Source organism: Aquarana catesbeiana, linkage group LG09, assembly GCF_042186555.1.
Source record: "Aquarana catesbeiana isolate 2022-GZ linkage group LG09, ASM4218655v1, whole genome shotgun sequence".
Classification (NCBI taxonomy): Eukaryota; Metazoa; Chordata; class Amphibia; order Anura; family Ranidae; genus Aquarana; species Aquarana catesbeiana.
Genome location: NC_133332.1, coordinates 55,362,753 through 55,383,447, shown reverse-complemented (window position 1 = coordinate 55,383,447; position 20,695 = coordinate 55,362,753). Strand labels below are relative to the sequence as shown.

The window sequence follows — 20,695 nt, the reverse complement described above, 5'->3', positions numbered from 1 at the left end:
GTTCGGTTTGGTACGGTACGCTATTTTGGGTGTTTCCATTATGAAAGCGGCCCATACAACCGAACCGAACCGTTCCATTCAGGGTCCTGCTTCAGATGTGGGGCCATAGAAAATGGAACAGTTTGGTTAGGGCGGAGCTACGATACATTCCACTGATTGGTGGACGTGTAACGCCATGCTAGGCATTTTTTCTAAACCCACGTATGGCCCCTGTCGGTCCGACTTGCAGTGGAAACGCTCGCCTGAATAGGCCGGACCATTCTAGGCCTTACAAACCGATCCGACCCGAACCGATCCGCTCGGTGGAAATGAGGCATTATTGTTGTGGGAGGCAATATTATGGCTGCATTCACACTTTGATGAAGCAGGAATAAGGGTTCCTAATACGCGATTTTGACAGGTGATTGTCACGCAATTTTGCACTTTGCATAGGGCAGCTTATTTACTTGAATGGGCTGCCCTACGCGCATTTGTTGCCTGAAAAAAAGCCCCTGCTCCCTTTCCGGTGACAAGCTTCCCACAATTTTGAAAGGTGCAGTTTGCTGCAATTGGCACGTGTCAATCGCGGCAGAGACTTATCGCGTTTGGGGTGCCATTGAAGCATAATGGCACCCAAACACATGCAGTTTGTCGTGCTGCGATTACCACGCGATTTGGGATTGGGGTGGAATCGCAGCGGTTCTGCCTGCAATCCTAAATCTCAAGATGTGAACGGGGCCTTATGCGTTACAAAGTTGACTATCATCTGAATTCCTATTAAAGCTGTAGGCATCTTTTCCTGACCCTGAAATGGTTGTTACCAAAACACTCTGCTTACCACTGTAAAAGTTAAACATTTATAAAGTGTATGTACACCCAACCACTAGAATCCTATATAAGCTTTAGGCTTGGCTCACACCTACAAGGTGCAACCAAGTGCGGGAGCATTTATGCACATTTTTTGTGCATTCCTGCGAGTTGCATGTAGGGCAGCCCATTCATTTCAGTTAAGCCTCTAACTCTTTTATGAAAATATGCCACACCAAACTGCATATTTGGTGCACGATTTTGCGCATGTTTCCAATGCACAGAGATATTAACCTAGCCTTAACATGCTGATATCATTGCAAACCTAATTTTCAATATTTTGAAATCTGCAGTCCCTGTTTACTCCTGCATTGTCACACTCCTGATGGTGACTGCAAATGGTGAAACATACACTATATTACCAAAAGAATTGGGACGCCTGCCTTTACATGCACATGAACTTTAATGACATCCCAGTCTTAGTCCGTAGGGTTCAATATTGAGTTTGCCCACCCTTTGCAGATATAACAGCTTCAACTCTTCTGGGAAGGCTGTCCACAAGGTTTAGGGGTGTGTCTATGGGAATGTTTGACCATTCTTCTAGGAGCGCATTTGTGAGGTCAGGCACTGATGTTGGACAACAAGGCCTGGCTCGCAGTTTCCGCTCGATTTCATCCCAAAGATGTTCTATCAGGATGAGGTCAGGACTCTTTGCAGGCCAATGAATTTTCTCCACCCCAAACTCACTCATCCATGTCTTTATGGACCTTGCTTTGTGCACTGGTGCGCAGTAATGTTGGAACATGCCATCCCCAAACTGCTCCCACAAAGTTGGGAGCATAAAATTGTCCAAAATGTCTTGATATGCTGCCCCCTTTAAGAGTTTCCTTCACTGGAACTAATGGGCCAAGCCCAACCCCTGAAAAATAACCCCGCACCATAATCCCCCCTCCACCAAATGATTTGGACCAGTGCACAAAGCAAGGTCAATAAAGACATGGATGAGCAAGTTTGGGGTGCAGTGGACTGGCCTGCAGAGAGTCCTGACCTCAACCCGTTAGAACATTTTTGGGGTGAATTAGAGTGGAGACATAACATCAGTGCCTGACCTTACAAATGCACTTCTGGAAGAATGGTCAAACATTCCCATAGACATACTAATAAACCTTGTGGACAGCCTTCCCAGAAGAGTTGAAGCTTTTATAGCTGCAAATGGGGGGGCCAACTCAATATTGAACCCTACGGGCTAAGACTGGGATGCCATTAAAGTTCATGTGTGTAAAGGCAAGCTTCCTAATACTTTTGGTAATATAGTGTACATTACACAGGCGTGGTCCACTGTTGTAACCCTTAAAAAGCCCGCCCTGAGACATGCCATGAAGTCATCTCTGAAGTGTATAAATGTAGACAGTAAGTGGCTGTAAGGAGGTTGCAGATGATCAGTAGTACTGAGGTGCAACCAAAGATGAAAAAAAGTGAAATATTTGAATAAAAAAAATAAAATAACTGTCTATCATAAGCAGCACATTAGCAAATAACATATCATATCTTTTAAATGAAGCCTATACTAGAAAAATATGTAGGCCACCATTGCTGAACTTTCCTACTGAAAATTCTAGTTGTCGGGCTGTCATGCTACGAATATCCTGTTTTTTTTTTTTTATATAAATCTTTTACCTAGTGCGGGGTTTCCCCCACTCCCTGTGTGGTGACGCGGTGGCGTTGGCGGTTCTTTGAATTCAGGAAAAACTTGTTTTTGTATGTAAGTCTTTCGGGTCTTTTAGGATTAGTGTCCCTTTTAAGGTCAGAGAGTGAGATAGCGCCATAGATTAAAGGCAGCTTTCCTTTTTGTGTGATGAGAAGATCTCTCAAGATGAAGTGTTCATTTACTTTGTGGAACGAGGACAATTAAAAGCAACTTGAACGTCAACATTCATCTTATCCATTTCCTGTGCGGCCCCTTGTTTTCTTTCTATAAATAGATCTCCTAATTAAGAAATAGAGAAATACATTAGCCCTCAGGCCTTTTTTATTAGTGATGTCACCATCCGTCGCCATGGTAAGGTCTTTAATCCCTGCAAAAAATAGGTCCTTACAGTGACTGTGTCTATATATAGATGGCAGGGCTTGTGACTGGCATCCATCATTGCTTTAATGTGGAAGGTTCGATATACACACCGCTCTGCCTATACTGTGTAAACACTTCATTCTGTTACCATTACACGCAAAGATTTAGAGTAGAACTAAAGGCAGTTTTTTAAATTTTGGATAGAGTAAGTGGTGGTGGTGGTGGGGGGGGGCGTGGGTTATAACCCGTGTCAACTGTTTTTTTTGCTATCTGTGTCCCATTGGGGAGATTTCCCATTCACTTCCTGTCTCATAGCCCAAACAGGAAGTGAGGGGAAATCCCTCCTTAGTGAAGAAATCCCTGGTTGTCACCAGAACTAGTGTCCCCATTGGAAGATTTACCCTCTATTGCTGTTCTAGTAAGCCAAAATTTGTGATTTTCCTTCACTTTCACTCTTGGTGATAACAGTAAACAGGATAAATCAAGGGTGAATCTCCATAATGGAGGCACTGACAGCAATAAAAACATGACAGGGGTTCTAATCCCTCTCCACGCTAACGCTAAAAAAAAACTCTCCACTCACTTTTTCTAAAACGAAAAAGTTTGGCCTTTAGTTAAATTGTAAGTGTTTAGAACCCATGTCAATTCTTTATTGCTGTTTTTATAGCCATTGGGAATTCTCCTCATTTGTAGTCACCAAGACAGGAGGCACACAAAATCTTTCCAACTGGAACACAGACAGTAATAAAATCCTGCCTATACTTATTGTAAAAGAAAAGATTACAGAAGGTAATTTTAAAGCTTCAGTTTCCACCTTAAAGTGGTTGTATAGTCTTTTTTTTTACTTTTACCTACAGGTAAGCCTATAATAAGGCTTATGCCCCGTACACACGGTCGGATTTTCTGATGGAAAATGTCCGATCGGAGCGTGTTGTCGGAAATTCCGACCGTGTGTGGGCTCCATCGGACATTTTCCATCGGATTTTCCGACACACAAAGTTGGAGAGCAGGAGATAAAATTTTCCGACAACAAAATCCATTGTCGGAAATTCCGATCGTGTGTACACAAATCCGACGGACAAAGTGCCACGCATGCTCAGAATAAATAAAGAGATGAAAGCTATTGGCCACTGCCCCGTTTATAGTCCCGACGTACGTGTTTTACGTCACCGCGTTTAGAACGATCGGATTTTCTGACAACTTTGTGTGACCGTGTGTATGCAAGACAAGTTTGAGCCAACATCCGTCGGAAAAAATCCTAGGATTTTGTTGTCGGAATGTCCGAACAAAGTCCGACCGTGTGTACGGGGCATTACCTGTAGGTAAAAAAAATATCTCCTAAACCTTTACGGTTTAGGAGATAATCCCCTTGCTATGAGCCGCTGACTGCAGCGGCGCATGCGCACAGGGGATTCTCGGCTGAAGGCCGGCAACTGCCGGACCTTGCCGAGTAAGAAATCACCCGGAAGACACACTGAGGCAACATGACAGCTCCCTCGGCATGGCCCAGGTAAGATACCGACGCCTCGTTCTAAGGTAAGTATTTCATAATGAGCTAGTATGCGGTGCATACTAGCTCATTATGCCTTTTGCTTTACAGGGGTAAAAAAAAAAAAATTTCAGCAGGTATACAACCGCTTTAAGTGGAAGTAAACCCTTTTTGGCACTTGTACCTATAGGTACATCTATAATAAGGCTTACCTTACCTGTAGGTACAGTTAACATCTCCTAAACATGCACCATTTAGGAGTTATTCACACTCCATGTAGCCGGTGATGTCAACGGCGCATGCGCTCTGAAGGGAAGGCATACCTGCGCCGTCCCCTCAGAGCTCCGTGCCGCGATCTGTGACTCCCGCACGCATGCCTGGGAGTGACGTCATCACGCCACGGCCAATCAGACGGCCAGGGGACGCGAACCTGGTAGACAGACCGGGTGAAGATGGAAGCGCCTTCAGCAGTGACTGCACGCCGCTGGAGGGCTTTGTTCTAAGGTAAGTATTTCATACTGTGCTAGTATGCGATGCTAGCACATTATGCCTTTACCTTGCAGGGTTTAAAAAAATAAATAAATTGGTGCAGTTTACTAACGCTTTAAAGCAGTATTAAACCCAAAACCTAAAATGTAATATATTACTGCTTACCAATCATTAGATGTGATGGCTTCATCAATTTTACTTTTCTTTGTCTTTTTTCCCCCTCTGTTTTCACCTGGTGATCTGGCCAGTAACACACCTCATGTAATAGTGAGACGCAACTCTGGAGTAATAAGCATAGGAGGCACAGCGGACAGCAGCATTGTCAGTCTGGGGGGAGGGTAGTGTTACATGTATTAGCAGATTTAGATGCACTAACACGTTGAATACAAACTCCAGCTTACGCTTTAAAAACAGTTACAGCAAACTGTTTTTTATTCCTTGTGTGGAATAAAGGTTTTACATGAAAAAATAAAAGCTGATTTATAGAGAGAGAGTCCCCATTATTCCTCACAAGGAGAAACAATAGGAAAAGGAGATTTTGAAGGTGCCTGCAAATAATGTATATATAATACCATTTAAAATGTATCCAAATTCTTTATTAATACAACTTTAAAACTATATCTACATAAAAAAAACATGTTATATTGACATTCAAAACATACCCGTTCTGTGCACCAGTTTTCTCTTTTTTTTTCAAACTGCATGAAATGAATACATTGTTCTGTATTGTTTATTAGACATTAAAGCTATCAAGACCGTAAGGTGGATCCTGAGGAAGCCCTCCATTTGGGTTAAACGCGTCGATCCAATATCTACTGTGCTATATACTGGTGCACAGAACGGGTATGTCTTGAATGTCAATATAACATTTTTTATTTTATGTAGATGTATTTTTTAATTTGTATTGATAAAGAATTTGGATACATTTTAAATGGTATTATATATACATAAATTGCAGGCACCTTCAAAATCTTTTTTTCCCCCATTGTTTCTCCTTGTGAGGAATAATAATAAAGAGGGGACTCTCTCTCTATAAATTTACTCTATAGAAGGGATGGTGCCAGATGTTTTTCTGATATAAGGTCCCCCTTTCCCTATTACCTAAATAAAAGCTGATCATATTAATCACCCGTCAGTGTTAAGTGGTTTGTCTCATCCACCTAAACTGATACATTCTGCTGGAGAGCTTGTGAAAAACAACAAATTTACTGGCCAGATCACCAGATAAAAATAAAAGAAAGAAAGACTTAAAATGGAAACTAATACAGCCATCACTTCTGAGAATTGGTAAGCTGCAATATGTTACATTTTTGGTTTTGGGTTTAATACTGCTTTAACCACTTCAACCCCGGAAGGATTTACCCCCTTAATGGCCAGGCCATTTTTTGCGATACGGCACTGCATCGCTTGAAATTAAATTGTTATCTTTTTTTTTTTCTCCCACAAATAGAGCTTTCTTTTGGTGGTATTTGATCACCTCTGCAGTTTTTATTTTTTGCACTATAAACAAAGAAAGACTGACAATTTTGGAAAAAAAAACAATATTTTTTACATTTTGCTATATAATAAATATCCCCAAAAAAACATCTTCATCAGTTTAGGCCAATATGCATTCTTCTACATATTTTTGGTAAAATTGCAATAAGCGTCTGTTGATTGGTTTGCGCAAAAGGTATAGCATCTACAAATTAGGTGATAGATTTATGGCATTTTTGTTATTATTATTTTTTTTTTTTACTAGTAATGGCAGTGATCAATGATTTTTATCGGGACTGCGACATTGCGTCGGACGGATCGGACACTTTTGACACTTTTTTGGGACCAGTGACATTTATACAGCGATCAGAGCTAAAAATAGCCACTGATTATTGTATAAATGACACTGGCAGGGGAGGGGTTAACAGTGATCAAGGGGTTAAGTGTTCCCTAGGGAGGTGTTTCTAACTGTAGAGGGGAGTTGCCGACTGGGAGTAGAGAGAGATCGCTGTTCCTGATTACTAGGAATAGACGATCTCTCTCTCTACTCCCCTGTCAGAACGGGAATCTGTTTTGTTTACACTGGCAGATCCCTGTTCTGCCTCTCTGTGGAGCGATCGCGGATGGCCGGCGACACACGCCGTGGAGCCGTACCGGTACAGCGATTTTCACAATAGAGCCGCCCTGCTGCAGTATATCTGTGGCAGCTGGTCGGCAAGTGATTAGGCTGGCCATACTTAAAGCTAATTTTGGACAGTTCTCAATGAACTGAACAAAATTCAAGCAGAGGATGGTCCTGTGGGGCATCCTTCTGCCTGACATCAGTTTATCTAAGTTGAGTCAGGCGGATAATTGTTGGCCGAATGGCATCTGTATCCTATCAGATGTAGTCCCTGTTAGGATAGTCTGACAGCCACTGTGATTGGCTTTCACATTGGTCACATGGTTTGGAGAGCCTGTCCTGATCAGAAGCTGTGACAGCTCCATCAGTGTGCTGGGAGCACGCTCTTAGCACACAGCCTCCTGCCGCCATGAATGCATACATGCAGTGGCTGGGCGTTAAAGTCAGTCTTTCATCATTAGCTCTTTAGTATGTAAATGAACAGTGTGACACACAAGTGTGAATGGTGGAATATTGCAGAATAAAAATATAGGAGCTGCCATTGCTGACTTGTTTTTTGAAGTTGTGAGCTCCAAGGCTTGCATCCTGATCCTTACTTAGTAAGTCACTTACATGGACCATACATGTTCAAATCATGCATCGGGATCTCCGATATGTACAAGCTTGTTCCAAGGCAGTGACTTAGCAGGAAGTGAAAGATAAAAGGTGCTTGCCATCAAATGTCCCTAAGACTTGTTCATACAAGCGTAAAGAACAGACTATTGCTGCACGTAATAAATGTTTTGTAAAGCAAATGCCTGCTCTTTACATAAATGGTCTCTAGTACACGCAACACGTTTGCATCACATTGCCTTAATTTTGATCTTGCCTGCAACGTTTTTCAGGCTTTATAACTTGCAAAGCTTGCCAAATGCCTCCATTCGAGTCAATGGAAGCATGCCAAAGTGGTTTCTAAATATTCCCAAGGCTTTTGGCATGCGTTTGTGGTGCACTACAGCAAGGATTTCTCCTGGCTTTCCTTGAAACACATCAAAAATGCACCTAAAACCCGAACTAGGACACGTTTGTATCTTTGCTTAAACGGATTGATCTACAACTAAGATGTGGCAATGTGGGTGAGTGATAACCTATAATTGGCACCACATCCCTTGAAGAACATTCACTTATAGTACAGCTGAAAAATGAAGATAATTTCCTGTCATTTTTAGAATGAAAATGTTAATGTTGTGATTTAACCCTTTCATGACTAAGCCTATTTTTGAAATTTGTTGTTTACAAGTTAAAATCCATATTTTTTGCTAGAAAATTACTTAGAACCCCCAAACATTATATATATTTTTTTAGAAGAGAATCTAGAGAATAAAATGGCGATTGTTGCAATGTTTTTTATCACGCGGTATTTGTGCAGCGGTGTTTTAAACGCAAATTTTTGGAAAAGTGACATGAATTTTAAAAAATCCAAACAGTAAAGTTACCCCAATTTTTTTGTATAATGTGAAAGATGATGTTACGCCGAGTAAATAGATACCAAACATGTCACCCTTTATAATTGCACGCACTCGTGGAATGGCGACGAACTACGGTACCTATGAATTTCCATAGGCGACGCTTTAAAAATTTTTTACGGTTACCAGGTTTGAGCTACGGAGGGGGTCTAGGGCTAGAATTATTGCTCTCGCTCTGACGATCGCGGCGATACCTCACATGTGTGGTTTGAACACCATTTACATATGCGGGCGCGACTTCCGTATGCGTTTTCTTCGCTGCGCGAGCTCGCGGGGACAGGGGCACTTTAAAAAAAATTTTTATTTATTTATTTATTTTATTTATTTTTGTACTTTTATAAATTGTGTTTAAAAATTTTTTTTTTTTTTTTTACTTTTATTGCTGTCACAATAAGGTGGTGACAGGTACTCTTTATGGAGGGATGGGGGGTCTAAAAGACCCCCCATCCCTCCTTTACACTTCAAAGTATTCAGATCGCCGAAAACAGCGATTCTGAATACTATGTACTTTTTTAAATTCGGCGCCATTGGCAGCCGAGTAAACGGGAAGTGACGTCATGACGTCGCTTCCGCGTTTACAACAAGAAGGCTGGAACGAAGCCGCTCACAGCTTTGTTCCAGCTCGCCCCCAGCCGCCGAAGATTCCCGATTGGACACCGGGCCTCCCGATCGCACGGGAGGCCCGGTAACAGCGGCGGGAGGCGGCGGGAGGGGGGGGATGTCCCCTCCCGCTCCTCCGGTATAACAACCGAGCGGCTTTTAGCCGCATCGGTTGTTATATTCGGGTAGCCGACCGTCCGCTGAAAACAACGGTACCGGGATGATGCCTGCAGCTGCGGGCATCATCCCGGTATAACCCCGGAAAGCCGAGTACGCATATGTGCGTACGGTCGGCGGGAAGGGTTTAATAAATTGTTATTCTTTTATATACTGTATGTAGTGGAATTGCTGTCTATTTCAAGCACCCTTAATGTCCCATCAGCCTTTTTGTATAACTATGAGACATTTTATATCTCCCAACTTTCCCAACCAGACCCCCGTTCCATAAAGTCCCTGTTTTACTTCTGGTGTAAAAATCTGCGTCAATAAATGTTATATTTAATTGCCATAGTCTTTAAAGTGCTAAACCTCTCATATATCTCTCAGGTTATTGTATTGATTGCTTTAAAACTCTAATATGAATTATATAAAATATAAAAGTAAAGTTGAGGTGGGTGGAAAGTACTCAACAACAATAATGTAATCAGTTCTTCCCACATGAATATTACCTTTTGTATCACTTGACCTTCTCTTTCAGATTGTAATCTCTTACGGTCAGGACCCTATGTTTCCTATTGAATTGTAATGTAACTGTACTGTATACCCTCACTATGTAAAGTGCTGCGCAAACTGTTGGCACTATACAAATCCTGCATAATAATACAATAATAATAATACAGTATATTGTAGCTTACCAGTCTTTAGATGTGGTGGCTGCATTTATTTTCTTTTTTCAAGTTCTTTACTTTATTTGCACCTGGGAATCCCTCCAGTAACTCACTTGCTTTCCTAGGTTGACAGAGGTTATTTCTTATATCTTGTATAAAAAGTTCAGGCCCCTTATCTAAAGTATATAGTGAACCAAAGTGCAGCCATTTTCCTTACACTTACTGTACTGTATCTATGGAGAAGCAGTGTTCTCACCTAAGGAGAGAACTACAGAAACCTCTCCCTAAAATAGATGGGAGGGGCTCTGTAGTTCTCAGAGATAACTGGCAACAAGGTAACTGGTAAGACTGTAGCACAGGAAGTTATCAGTTCATTAGATTTCTAGCAAGGTCTACTGGTATTTTTTTTTTTTTTTTTTGCACTTATTGAACAGATATAACAAAATACTTTCTGTGGTTATTTAACAGACCACACTGGTAACCGGTAACCGGTGCCTGGAGCGCACAGGCCTCGCACTTGGTACAGCTGTGTTGGCTAATTGGTACGCAAATATACGGCCGCTCTGCGCCAATGCCTACCTGCTGAGAGTTTGCATATTGGAAGTCCTGGCAAATTCTAATTATATTTAAACCTGCTTCCACCAGTATTCTAACCCTATTTAACTACCCTGTAATGGAAAGAGGTTTATACTTACCTATGACGAGGGCACTCCGGTCACTTGCTCAGCTTCCAGCGCCGGCTTCAATGTAGAAGAGGGACAGCAAGCAATGGATTCCACATAGTAAGTCTATGGGGGAAATCACCGCATACATTGTGCAGTTGTCGACGATCTGATCTCTCCTCTTCACTGAAACTGGACTTTGGAGAGATCGTGTGACCGGACCAGAGCATCCTCAGTATAGGTAAGTTTAGACATCTTTCCTTTCACAAGTTAGTTAGAATAGGCTTAGAATGGGAGCAGGTTTAAGTATAGTTAGGATTTGACTGAACTTTAATTTGCCCTGGCCCACATAATTGTGGGGTGTAGGAGGGTTTTGGGTATTGCCTAATTATTACGTGTTTAAAGGTGTTCCTCTTTCCCATCTCTGAAGGTTGGGAGGATTGGTTATGGTTGTGGAAGGAAATCTGGGCAACAAGACACACAATCACACAGAGAAAGAACAAACAAGCAGCTTTCAGATGGTGTCCCTGGTGAACATCAAGCCCAGGTCCCCAACTCTATAAGGCCACATAGCTAACCACTTTTCAACTACACTAAGCCTGTTTTTTTCATTTGTTAAGAATTTTTCTAGCCAGTATATATTAGTACGATTTCTTCACCCTGACAGCAAAGACCAGACAGTACTTTCATTTACAAAAAGTGATTTTATTTGAAAACAGAATCACATGAAATGAGATCATTTGTGTCCCAAACAAATGCTTGTAAAGCTTCATTAAAGAGACTGATAGAAACAGGAATCGGATGTGTTATGGCAAAGGATGACCGCACACTTATTTCTATGGAAGAAGTGACTGAACAAAGATTTGCGTAAGCCTAGCCTCCTTCACTGCTGCAGAACTACAAGTCCTAGCAGGTCATGATTTGCAGTTTCATAGCAGCTGCAGAGTCTTAAGTTGGCCAAGCAGTCTACTTTGTTTAAACAGTACAAGTGGGCAAGTCATCCTTTAGCTCACAGACACAGGTGTCAATACTAATACATAGTATTAGAAGCCAATTTTCTGCACGCTCCTTAAAACAGAAGCTATTTAAGAAATTCAGCCACCATCGGAAGGCAGCTTATCAAAATAATCATTATATTAGTCCTGTATAGAAACCATCCTGGTCACCAAGCTTCTTTCTGACTTATTTCATCTCGGAATCTTATCCAGTGTAAACATAGGTGCAATTTGGATATATCCCTCAAAGAATGAATGTCAGAAGGTCGTTATGTAGGTTAGTGTAGTGCCCAGGTACAGTCTCTCCCAAGGGCTTTGTGATTTGTTCAGTCCGTGCCCCACCTCATTTTTTGCACCTGGGAATTTGAGAACATTAGTCCAGGAATGGCCTCTTGTTTGGTCTTGAGTTCTAGCTCTTGTCATAAGGCACTTGGCTGTGAGTCAAGAAAATGGATCAGAGTCTATACACACACGTACTTTTTCCACCAAGCTTTAGATAGCGTTTTCATTTTGCTGGCAGTAGCAGCCACTTTTCTCTCCCGCTGGCTTTGAAGGTCAGAAAAACGGAGGCCAGAAAAGATGGCCATGTCAAACACCTCTTTCAGATTCTTTTGAGTAAGAGCAGAGCATTCGACATAACCCACAGCCCCGATTTTCTCAGCAAGGGCTTTGGCAGAGGATAGGGGTACAGGTTTCTCGCGGTACCGTGCCAGCTGGATCATGACTTTGACGTCCTCCCGAAGGTCACACTGAGTACCCACTAAAACGACTGGCACATTGGGGCAGTGGCATTGGATCTCAGAAATCCACTTTTCTGATATATTCTGAAAGGACGATGGGCTGACCACGCTAAAGCACAGGATGACGACGTCGGTTTTTGGGTAACAAAAGTGGCGCAGCTTGTCAAATTCATCCTGGAAAAGTAGAAAAGATTACATTAGTTTCTGTTCTTTGAAACCGTAGGGAACAGAGGACGCTAGAAGGAAAACAAATGAGTTCTGTTCCTATTAGTACAGAATATTACAGACGGAAGAATTCTATGAGATATAGAACTGTCCATCCATTACAGGGTAACACAGACAGAAGGGAGCTATGGAAAATGAAGTCTGTTACTTCCACTACAGGGCCACATGACTGAGGGGTGTGGGGAGCTATGGGACATAGAGTCTGTCCCTTCCACTACAGGGTGACACAGACAGTAGGGATCTGTGAGACATTGAACCTGTCTCTCCCACTACAATGTGACCTGGACAGTAGGGAGCTACAGGACATGGAGTCTGTCCCTAACACTACAGGGTTCTCCAGACAGTAGGAAGCTACAGTACATGAAGTCAGTCCCTTCCACTACACGGTGACACAGATAGTAGGGAACTATGGGACATGGAGTCTGTTCCTTTCACTACTGGGTGACCCAGACAGAAAAGAGCTATGAGACATGGAACCTGACTCTTCAACTACAGGGTGACACAGTCAGAAGTGGGCTATGAGAGCTATGGGACATGTAGTCTGTCCCTTCCTCTACAGGGTGACACTGACAGAAGGGACACTGCAAGGTGAAACAGAAAGAAGGGAGTGATGAGACATGGAACCTGACCCTCCCACTACAGGGTGACACAGACAGTTGGGTGCTTTGAAACTTGGAACCTGACCCTCCCACTACAGGGTGGTACAGACAGTTGGGTGCTTTGAAACGTGGAACCTGACCCTCCAACTACAGGGTGACACAGACAGTTGGGTGCTTAGAGACTTGGAACCTGACCCTCCCACCACAGGGTGACACAGAAAGAAGGGAGCTATGAGAAATGGGGTCTTTCCCTTCCACTATAATGTGACTCAGACAGGGTGCATTGGGACTGCGCTGAGCAGCCTTGCCCAGTTCAGTCCCAACGCAAGACGAGACAGAAAGACAGAGGCCAGTTCACAATGTGGTCTGAAAAAACAATACTTGCAGCACTTTTTTTCAGTACAACGTGGTGCAATGCAATCCACTTATTCCCACAATGCTGTCGCCAATAGATCTATACCATAAAAGTCAAACAAAAAAGTAAACAATGCCAATGTGCTAATACCAGCACATCACACTGTTTCCTCCCAGCAAACCCTTTGATATGGACCCTGCCCCTACCAGCCAGAGTGACACCGGCAGCAGGAAACAATAAAATGTAAATTAATCACAGGGATTTATTGTTTATATTTTAATCTAGGACAGCGTGCATGTCACTTTGAAGGGTAACATGAAATGCAAGAGAGCTATGAGATAGGCAGTCTGTCCTTCCCACTGCAAGGTGACACAGATGGAAGGGATCTATGCAACAAGGAGTCTGTCATTCCCATTGCAGGGGGCCACAGATGGGAGGATCTATGTGACATGGAGTATGCGCCTCCCTCTGCAGGGGGACACAGATGGGAGGATCTATGTGACATGGAGTATGCGCCTCCCTCTGCAGGGTGACACAGATGGAAGGGATCTATGTGGCATGGAGTTTGCACCTCTGCAGGGTGGTTTGGATATAAGAGAACTAGGAGACGTGGAATCTGTCCCTCCTACTGCAGGGTGATACAAACAAAAGAAAGCTATGAGGCCTTGAGTCTCCTTGTCCCACTGCAGCGTGACACCGATAGAAGGGAACCATGAAACATGGAGTATGCTTGCTCAGTACATGCACTGCTAAATCACACCGTACCTGACATACCCAAGCTTGGAAGAACTGTGTCAAGTTTGGTGTGCCCCTCCCTCCTCTGCAGGGTGACGCACTAACACAGAACTATGAGTTCTAGAACCGAGCTATCCCCGTATACATGACATTCCTAGCTTGACTGAACTCTTACCTGGCCTGCGGTATCACACAGCTGCAGCTTCACTGGGGTGTTGTCAACTTGCACAAGAGCTGCAAGAAAGAAAAAAAAAGAAACATTAACATACATAGGATTAGTCCCCCCCTGTGCAGCGGGGGGGGGGGGGGGGGGGCGCTATCACCCTGGGCTGTTGTATAATGCTGATAGGAAAATGATGTCATTCTGTTTGCCCTGGGGAGGAGTTGGCAGGACATGACCTTTCATTGTGGACCCTGGATCTGCATACAGACAGAATGCTGCATTGTGCATGAATTACTCTTTACTTCCTCCATGGACTAACCAGTAAAACCAAGCAATATAATAAGGTGATGGGGTTATAAAACAATTATGTAACACTATATTGCTTAGACAATGAAGTAAAATGACACCACTCCATGTTATAAATGTAATAACACAGAAACTATAATAAAATGTTATTACGGGCACATTATCTAGATAAGGGCTCAAATACAGCATTCACATGGGCAGAACTGTGATGTGTGATGCTATGGCAAGTTACATAAGGTCTAGTCCAAACCAGTTACTAAAAATATTAGTCTTTAGGATACATTCTTGGTTAGCAGAATCGTAGAAACAAGAATTCCCCCCAGGTAATGCAATACCCCAATATCGGATCCCTTTCTCAAGTATCCAGGATAAGGAACCTAGCCTGACTAGTAATCAGAATATAGCAAAGCCAGGAAACAGGTTAAATGCAAATAAATAATCTTTGGGACCCAAATATATTGCATACACACATACACAATGGGCCACCAGACATGACTTGAGTGACCAGATTTTTTTCAATATACGTGCATACGTATTTACAGATGGTTTGAAGGATCTAACACCACAACCTGGCCATGTATGGAGCGGGAGCATTTGTAAAAGATCACCAACAAACTTGGGAAACTTGACCTGTGTCCAGTTGTCAATTGCAATGTGGTTTTGATGCAGATTTAAGCTAATACTTTAAACCCAATAGAAAGCTTACTCAACTGGGTTATGCCTGACTATACACAGGGCTTATTTTTCAAACAAAATTTCAACACCGTCACAATTCTCAGAATTTGGGAGTGAACAAACAAACGTAGCATTTTGGGTCACTGGTTTGATTTATTTGGTATTGTTCCCAAATCCTGATCATTTGAACATGGAACAGCAGAAGATATTCCTTAGATTGCAAATTGCTCTTCTGAGGGATTGCCCATATTACGAATCTTTCTCAAAAGCTACCACCTGGAGAGAATGATTTACCAACAAACTAGTAAACCATTTTGACTGAGATTTTCATCTTTATTCTTCAGCAGTGGTTCTTGTATCTGGAATATTATGTTTGTATTCAAAGAATAAACACTGAAAATAAAATGTATTTAACCCCAGTTTTGCGCTTGTCTGTGAAAACCAGTACCTCCAAGGGGGAGATCATTTAAATCAGATACAAGGATAGGAAACCCCTAATTTTGACCTATTAAGTCAACTTGATCATTTCCACTACAATACAGTCAAGCGTGAACCTACCTGAGAAGTCATCGAATGCCGTAGGAATGTATCGAGTCGGGTAGCCATTGGTGGTGTAGCTGACCAGAAGGCTGGTCTTGCCCACCGCACCATCTCCCAGAAGCACGCATTTCAGGTTCCTCTCTTGACACCCAGCTGTAGGTAGAGGCTTAGGCTTGTGTGGTGGCACAGGGGGTGCAAAGTGTGACGTGTACTCCATGGACAGGTCTTGAGGGGGCATGGTCCTCTGGTTAAAGGGTGTCCACCTTGCCAGGTCTGCACAGGTATTATGACCAGAAAGGCAGAGAAGACTTTTTAAAAGGGTTTTTTTTTTTCTATCCCCCTCCCTCTTTGTGAAAAAGACACCCCTGCACTCCTGGGAACTCAGCAGGCTGAGAGCTGGGATCAGGAGAGGGAGGAGCTGTAGACAGGCTTGGATAATCAATGTGGAGAGATGAAGAGAACTAAAGGATTTGAAGCGGTTGGGGGAGGTGAAAGCAAAGGGAGGAGGGGAGCTCTGGGGGGTGGGATACAGAGCTGTTCCTCTCACAGGACGGTTTTGCATAGAAATGGAAAAAAGGGATTGTGCTCTGTAAAGTTGGCTCACACAAACACTGCTCCCTCTAAGCTAGGACAGGGTAATGGAGGAGTTAAAGCTTGCAGCTCTGCTCCACCCTGAAGGCTGCATTGAGGATCTGCTGTTTCTGTCCTGCACAATGGACTCTGAACTTTAACTCTCGCCTTCCCTTCTGTCAGCTTTTAGAGAAGGGACAACATCCTGCTTTAGTGCTTTGTCAGTGTTATCGTATTATTTTCTACTTTAAACAGCTGGTAACCTCTACTGCGTGCGTCAGAAGCCCAAAAAGTGCATAGACTTACTCCCCATACTTGTTAAAAGTGTATGAAGGTTCTAAACATTTGATTGACAAGAAACTTTCTCAGTCTTACCTTCTATAAGATATCTTGTTGGCTGAAATGTTCACCTAAATTAATGTTAAGAAGGTACCCCAAATCAAATCTGTCAAAGTACCTGTAGGGTATTTTATAAGTTAAACGAAATTGCTACATTTTAAACGACTAGAGTAAAAAGTTTTGCACTTGCACATAGGTATCTAAAAGTTGTTACATTCAGCCTCCATTCACACATGAGCACTTTGTCATTAAATTCCAAAGCGCAACAATTCCCAAAATGAAGAATCCCAACATTCCCAATGGGCCTGTTCACACCTAAGCATTGTATCGCCTATCACCTGTTGCGTTAAGTTTGAAAAAATGCTTAAGCTTCTTAGGGGCTGAATTGTGTGCTTTGGCTCTTTAAGATTTAATCACAGTACCTGAAAATCAGGTGCTTCCGTGGGCCCAAAAACGTGCAGATCTGCTCCTGTACTGCACGTCATACATACAAAAGCACCCAAAATGCCTCCATGTCTCCTGTTTAAGGTGAATGGGGCTCAGTGTTCTATTCCTCTAGTGCCGGAGAGAGAATAAAAGAAAATATTGGTTTCTATGCCAGCAGCACTCATTTTTCTTTGCCCATTTTTTTATGAATCTGCCCTAAAGAAGTAAAGTACTCACTAGACAGTGGTCGTTCTTCTCAAAACAATCCAACTGCCAGCAGCTTGAAGTGATCTTGTCTACTGCTTAAACAAATAGAGGTTCCTTGAAACAGAAGAGGTTTTATGAGCCTTTCTCAACCAGGGTTCTGTGGAACGCTAGAGTTCCTCAAGAAGTTGCTAGGGGGTCCCTTCAGCAATGAGCAATTTTTGCCTCTCAGATTAGTAACCACTGACACCAATGATCCTTTTATCCATCTGTAGGGAGGGCATTCTTCCCACTGACCACCAATGTATGGAGCATTCTTCCCATTGACCCTCATGTTAATGTACCATTAGTGGTAGATATAATAATTATTAGCAGGGGTTCCCTAAGCCCCCAATGGTTGTTCCATGTTAAAAAGGTCAGGAAAGGTTGGGTTATATATTCACCTCATTATTGACTCATGTCTCCTATGTTTGCTGCGTTCCAGCATTGCCTACTTTATCAGACTCTACAATACTAAACACTTTTTATCAGTGAAAGCGTAAAATGAGTATCACATTGGTACAAATGACATACAGTATGTTATGGTCATGGTAAGTACTATATGATTTTAACTTAGATTGTGTTTATATCCCCAAGTGCTTCTTCTATTCATGAGTACATTACTGTATGTGCATACTTTGTTTGGACTCCACCTTAGTGTTAATGACTCCCTGTGGTTCTGTATTCATTTGTGTGAGTGATAACAGCAAGAAGACATTGAAAACAGATCTTCTGGTTGAGTTTCTTAACTAGGTTTCCATGAGAACCCTTTAGGGAACCATTTAGTCTATTACAAATAGAGTATGAGCTGAGCCTTAGTAAAGACCATCAATGTTGACAATTTTCCCTTGGTTTTGGGCTTTTTTAGAGTCACAATTTTTTCCCTTGTAGCTTGTAGAGCTTGAAGAGACAGACACTTTATTGAATGGTCTAGATGTAATACCAGGACTCACCCTCAGGTGGTGCTACAGCTCAAATGGTAAACTGTTGGGACAGGCTGTAGTGAAATTGAGTAGGTTTAGCAGTGAGGACCCTTGTGATTCTACGCAAAGGAGTCAAAAGCAGAGAAGAAGTTTTTGGTAATGAACCAAAAAGTTCTATTCTACCTCTTTGTATATAAATACAACTGCAGCTCCATGCAAATGTTTTGAGGCCAGCAGCTGAAGTGATTACGTCATATTGACATCCTGCCTGCAATTACATGCAGACTAATAGGCATATTGACTTCCATGGGAAAGAGATTTGTGTTACTAAGTTATGCTCTTCCAATCAATTGGACAGCCTTCTAAAAAAAAAAAAGCAAAGAATACGTGGAATTTTATGGTTATTTAGTGTTTAGTCATGGTGTTCTTGTGCCACGCATGTAAGGAACAGCTGGTGCCACACTCATATCCAACCAGAAGAGATCCCACAGGCTTACATTGTGTGAAAAGATTGTTCATGGAGCCAGTGGTGTGTAGAGCAGATCGGTAACATTGCAGAGAAGTCCTCACATGCCCAGCTGTCAATCAAGCTTCCTGAAGTCACCGCAAGAGATGTGTAGATTTAGATGATGTAATGGTGGTGCACCTTCGTAAGACAGTGCTCACCAGAAATGTTAAAAAACACTTATTCAACAGCTCCTGTTACAATCAAAATGATGGTGCCAGGTTCAGGAAATGCAAATGTGTATTGTGTATAACCATTTGATTATTTAAAGAAAAATGAACATGCCAGAAGATTGTCCATCCTGTGGAAAAAAAATTAAAAATTCTAGATTTGCATCAAGTATTATCTTTGAGTTTTAGATTTTATTGTAACAGAACAGGTAGTACAGCCATTGTCAAATTACAATAGGGTGTTGACGATATAGGGCAGCTTTTCTCAACCAGGGTTCTGTGGAATCCTAGAGTTCATCTAGAAATTGCTAGGGGTTCCTTCAGCAATGAGCAAATTCTGCTTCTTAAATAGGTAACCATTGCCACTAATTATCTTTTTAGCTATCTGTAAGGAGGGGATTCTGCCCATAGGTCGCAAATATATTCTTCCCAGTGACCATCATACTAATGTATGGAAGAGCCCTGGAGCAATACTAAAAAAATGTAAACACAATTTTGAGTTTTAAAGCCCGAATTCTGAGATTGAAAGTCAGAATTCTGATTTTCAACGTCAGAATTCTGAGACAATTCTGACTTTTAGTCTCAGAATTCTCACTTTGAAACTTGTAATACTCACTTTGAAACTCGCAATTCCCACTTTGAAACTCAAAATTCTCACTTTTAATTTCAGAATTCTCACTTTGAAACTCAGAATTATGGTTAATAAATATTAGGATGGCCCAAATTTATAATCTCAGAATTCTGACTTCTAAACTCAAACTCTTCCATACATACTGTATGTACTGTGAGCTGTACATAATAAAATAATTACCGGTATTAATAGGTGGTCCATAAAACCAGAGAGTTATTTCAAGGGTTCCTCAATGTTACACAGATTGAGGAAATCTGGTATGAAGCACGCTTAATGAAGTAAACATATATTGTAGATTAGGGTTTTAATTTTGTAGTTCGAGACAGTCGTGATTGACTGTTCCTAAACATATCACTCATTTTCCACCTGTCTGGAGTGTGCTACAAGGCAAAATACCACAGTGTGGTCTTTATACAAATTGTGTGAGAAGTAGTGTTTGAGGGTCATAGTATTTAATACCCTGATCACACAGCAATTTTTTCAGCAAGGTTCCACTAAAGATCTTCTGTGTTTCTGGGATAAACAGATGTTCCATTGTAAATATTCAATTTCCATGAACTGCTTTTGTATGCCTGTAGTCAGGCATACACCAGCAAAATTAAACGTTCATACAGAAATTCAGAAAAATCTCTCATCAGAGCATTCAATAGTACCATTATGAACTTTCCAATTTCATAAAAAAACTCTGAAAAATTTTGTTCAATTGACATGCCAATATTTTGAATTCTAAAGTCAATTTCAGTACAATTGTTCATGAATGAAAAACACATTCACAGTTAGAATTTTATTTGTCTGTTCTCCTTCAATTTTCCTTGTGGCTATGGTAAAAAAATATTGTGTTTTTTTTTTTTAAATCTGAATATTGTTCCAAAAACAAATTATTTCCAAAAACATCTCCTGGGGTGTGACCAGGCTGACCACAAAAAGACAGATCCCGTACTCATAATAATTGGCAAGAGCTGAGTGGAACTCAAAACATGACCCCCTGCCATGTCCTCCCCGCAAATATAACGACTAAAGTCCCGTACACA

At 41.8% G+C, this 20,695-nt stretch overlaps 2 protein-coding genes across 6 annotated transcripts in view; one reads left to right on the top strand and one right to left on the bottom strand.

The window, feature by feature from the left end:
- ACTMAP (actin maturation protease) overlaps positions 1–20,695 on the top strand; it is a 341,161-nt gene that overhangs the window by 229,483 nt on the left and 90,983 nt on the right. The window lies entirely within an intron of this gene.
- Positions 11,209–16,332, bottom strand: RHOU (ras homolog family member U). Its single transcript, XM_073598535.1, has 3 exons — positions 15,876–16,332; positions 14,349–14,407; positions 11,209–12,433 (listed from the first exon to the last, which is right to left on the bottom strand). The coding sequence occupies exons 1-3, from the start codon at positions 16,093–16,095 to the stop codon at positions 11,981–11,983; spliced, it is 732 nt and encodes a 243-aa protein (XP_073454636.1). The 5' UTR covers positions 16,096–16,332; the 3' UTR covers positions 11,209–11,980.

What these genes read in the sequence shown, in the direction of transcription:
- RHOU (XM_073598535.1), bottom strand. Translation starts at nt 16,095, where the DNA reads ATGCCCCCTCAAGACCTGTCCATGGAGTACACGTCACACTTTGCACCC. An exon ending in GGCATTCGATGACTTCTCAG is followed by an intron (nt 14,408 to 15,875) that starts GTAGGTTCACGC and finishes TCTTTCTTGCAG; the next exon opens with CTCTTGTGCAAGTTGACAAC. An exon ending in TGTGTGATACCGCAGGCCAG is followed by an intron (nt 12,434 to 14,348) that starts GTAAGAGTTCAG and finishes CTACTTTTCCAG; the next exon opens with GATGAATTTGACAAGCTGCG.